The sequence below is a fragment of the Branchiostoma floridae genome, chromosome 3 (assembly GCF_000003815.2).
Source record: "Branchiostoma floridae strain S238N-H82 chromosome 3, Bfl_VNyyK, whole genome shotgun sequence".
Taxonomy (NCBI): Eukaryota; Metazoa; Chordata; class Leptocardii; order Amphioxiformes; family Branchiostomatidae; genus Branchiostoma; species Branchiostoma floridae.
In genome coordinates, this window is record NC_049981.1 from 28,798,622 (window position 1) to 28,801,975 (window position 3,354).

Sequence of the window (3,354 nt, forward strand, 5' to 3'; positions counted from 1 at the left end):
CTCCCCTAGCGTACTCTTGACTCTATTTGTCCAATTTCGACAATTAGACCATCAAACCACGGAGCCTGGTAGAGGCTATGCGACATATACGATATAACGTTACCGCTGTCGCGCTCGGTCATACAAAATCGTACAATAGCCCAAAGTAACAGTGAGTGTTCTTGTGTGCAATACTGCCCTTAAGATGCCCACTGTTCTTCCTTGTGTAATGCTACAGTACAGAACAGAATAAAAGTTTGACTCTCCGTTTTTCCCCCCTCTTCAGGCCAAGATCTGCCAGGATGATTCCGAGTGCGATCCCGACGAGTGCTGCACTCGTGGCAACCTTCTCCTCATTAGGGTAAGGCATAAAACAACGAGTTTTAGTAGCTTTCCTTTAGGCCACAGCAAGTAAATTTTATGGATGACATCAACACGCGCATTAATTTTTGCCTGATTTCAGAAAAAAACAAGAATTTCTTTTCTTCGGAGATGGTCAACATGACGAGGAAGTACCAAAATGTGCAAATATGTTGTGTTGTAAGCTAATGGTTGTACATGTGTACTTGTAGAAGTGACACTAGCCAGATAGCCATGACTTTAGTTGTAGAAGTGAAACTAAACATTTGGTTTGACAGTTGTAAAAGTGACCACAATATGGAAGCCATGAGTGTTGTTGCCATGTTGGTAAGTGATACCAGTCTACCACACTAGTGTCACCTTTAATACACTAGTTCACGTCTTGAATGCAGAAATGAATGCCTTGTAGGCTGTGATACGATATGTTTCGTCACTTCAATGCTTTTTCTACGTTTATATTGCATATATTTGGAAAATGTAGTCATCTTGTTTTTTCTCACCCATCTTGTTTTTTGTTGCCCTATCGCACTATTTTTGCAGTCTGCAGAGGATGTCATCCATAAAATTTACTTGCTGTGGCCTTATTTAAAAAAAAAACATGCGACATAACAAAATTTATGAATAGGTATAGTAAGTGCGCTTAGTGGTTAGGCCATTGGGCGCGGCACGGATTCAATCACTGGCTCGACGTTCTTTCCTTGGTAAAGGCACATAACTGTGGCGACGTCTATGCTCAGCCTTGGTGTAAACTTGCGTTGTGGGAGAGGGTTTCTGTTAAAATTTTGCTTTTTGCACCATCATCTAGTATAAATATATACTAGATTCCCTTGGACTTTTTCTGAACTACTTGAATTTTTCTAATATCTCCCGGATTCTTATTTGCCTTTTGACTGTCTTCTCTAGGAGTGCTTCAGGTACGCTCAGGTTGACGAGGACTGCCACACTGGCGACTACTCTCTAGTCGGCTACTGCCCATGCGCAGCCGGCTTGTACTGCGAAGACGCCGGCAACAGCGGCTTCGTCGACTTCTTCGCCGGGGACGGATGGTGCAAGCCCGTGCCCGCCGACCAGATACCCGCCTAAACGGGCGCAGGAAAAATGCTTTTGGAAATTACGTTTCCAAGCTAATCACCATTAAAGGTTAACCAAGGAGGTTAATTTTTAACCTCCTTGGGTTAACGAATAGCATAGCGTGCGTGTGTCTTCATTGTAGCAACGTGTTGAATTGTTGTATTGCCTTGTTTGACCAAGGACGTTATATGAGGAGTTTGACGTTATACTTTTCTTTTCTCTTCTTCCATAGATACTTGTATTTCATCAGCTTAGCAAATCAACATATAATGGGTTCTTCGCTATACTTCAAAGGGACTGCCGGGTTGTTATGTAAAAATGCGCTTTACTGGTTTAATAGGCAAACACCCGGAAAAGTCACCATGGATTAAAAACGCCACGTAGCGATCAAGTATATCAAAGCAGTACTCCATGCAAGCACCATAGCTAACACTTTGTTGCAGTGCTTCAATCAACTGTTAGAAGTCGCTTTTGATTCACGCTCGTTTACCTTGGTAATTTTATAACACCTGTAGTCGTAAGTACTGCTAATAATTGTTGTGTTGTAGAGTGTTCTAATTATCGATTGATAAGTTTAACTTTATAGGCAGATGTGTCAATAACTATGTTCTATGGTCTGGAAACAAAAGCATAAAGCTTAGAATTAGCCCGGTAACATCACATAACACATTATCAAAATCGGGAATAAGCATTATGTTTCATTAAAGAAGTTGTCCCTGAGCAGACGAGAACAGATGAGACCAGATGATGATAGTGGCCTTTTGCGACTTCCCAGTTTCTCGAAATGATGAACATTTGGCAATTTGATGGTCCCCTTTGCCACTTTTATTACCCGAAACGGTACTGCTACTAAGGCCGTGATAGGGTATGTAGTCCAGACTTTTGATATGTGAAAATATACAAGAATGTATCTTAGGCTTTGTGCTGGTGAAACCTTTCCCCGGTAGCCCAAGACATCTTTTCATACATGTTAAATAACATTTACTACACTTGCTGACATAAATATAATTATTTTAGGTGCTGTGCGAGCATCCTGTATATAATGGTACAGATTGATATCAACACAAAGAAATCATATCAACAATTGCTTTATTAGGTTCTCAGTCATCAAAAAGTTCTTGTTGCAACAATGTGTTAGCTTGGTGAGTTCCAACATGCCCAAACACTCATCAATTATGATAGTAGTGATGGGAGAATTTTAAGTGGTCATCATGAGGCATTCTTCATCAAATCTTCTACAAATACTTCAATTTGAGGTTTTCAGGAATTACTAGTAGCCATTATGATAGCAAGCAACGTCCTCTAGCTATAGGATCCAGCCTGTGAATTATGGATTTTACATATTTTAATGTACCTTTAATCTTTTGATCACAAGACACTTCAATATATCTTCTCTGTCAATAAAGTAGTGGCATTATTAATGACACACTTAATATCTGTATAAATCTCAGCCTTGACAAGACCATTATCTGAATTTGCAAAAAGGAATCAGGTTTTTATCATTAAGAGCACATTGTCAAGTTCCATATCTTACTGCACACTGCCACAAAAATGTTGCACTTGATAATCATGATCGCATATTAAAAAATAGCAATGATTTAGTACCTTAGATTCAATTCATAAACTCCAAGTTACTAGTACTTCTTGGTTTTGTCCATCGAGACTTTCTACCAACTCCATCATAGATGTAGTGGTAATTACTAATTAGTGTCTAACATACCAGACTAAACAGACTGTCTATCTAACATCCGTGAATAGCTTCATCAGGTTGGCAATTATTCATATAGTAAGGTTCTTTTAGCACAACCAGAAAATAACTTACATCCAACGTTTCAGGTAGATCAGACACCATAATCAGGCTGAATAACGGGAACTACTTCTTGCTGCTACAATAGCCGATGAAGGTGGCCGTTTCCCCCTCCCCCAGAAAAACCCGAAAAGGGA

General features: G+C 39.8%; 1 protein-coding gene across 1 annotated transcript; it reads left to right on the forward strand.

The window, feature by feature from the left end:
• Positions 1–265: 265 nt before the first annotated feature.
• Positions 266–1,527, forward strand: LOC118412384 (venom protein 164-like; the record flags this gene model as incomplete). Its single annotated transcript, XM_035815220.1, is given in 2 exon segments — positions 266–340; positions 1,243–1,527. Coding segments are annotated over 2 exon segments (255 nt in total), but the record flags the coding sequence as incomplete, so codon positions are not given.
• Positions 1,528–3,354: the final 1,827 nt, after the last annotated feature.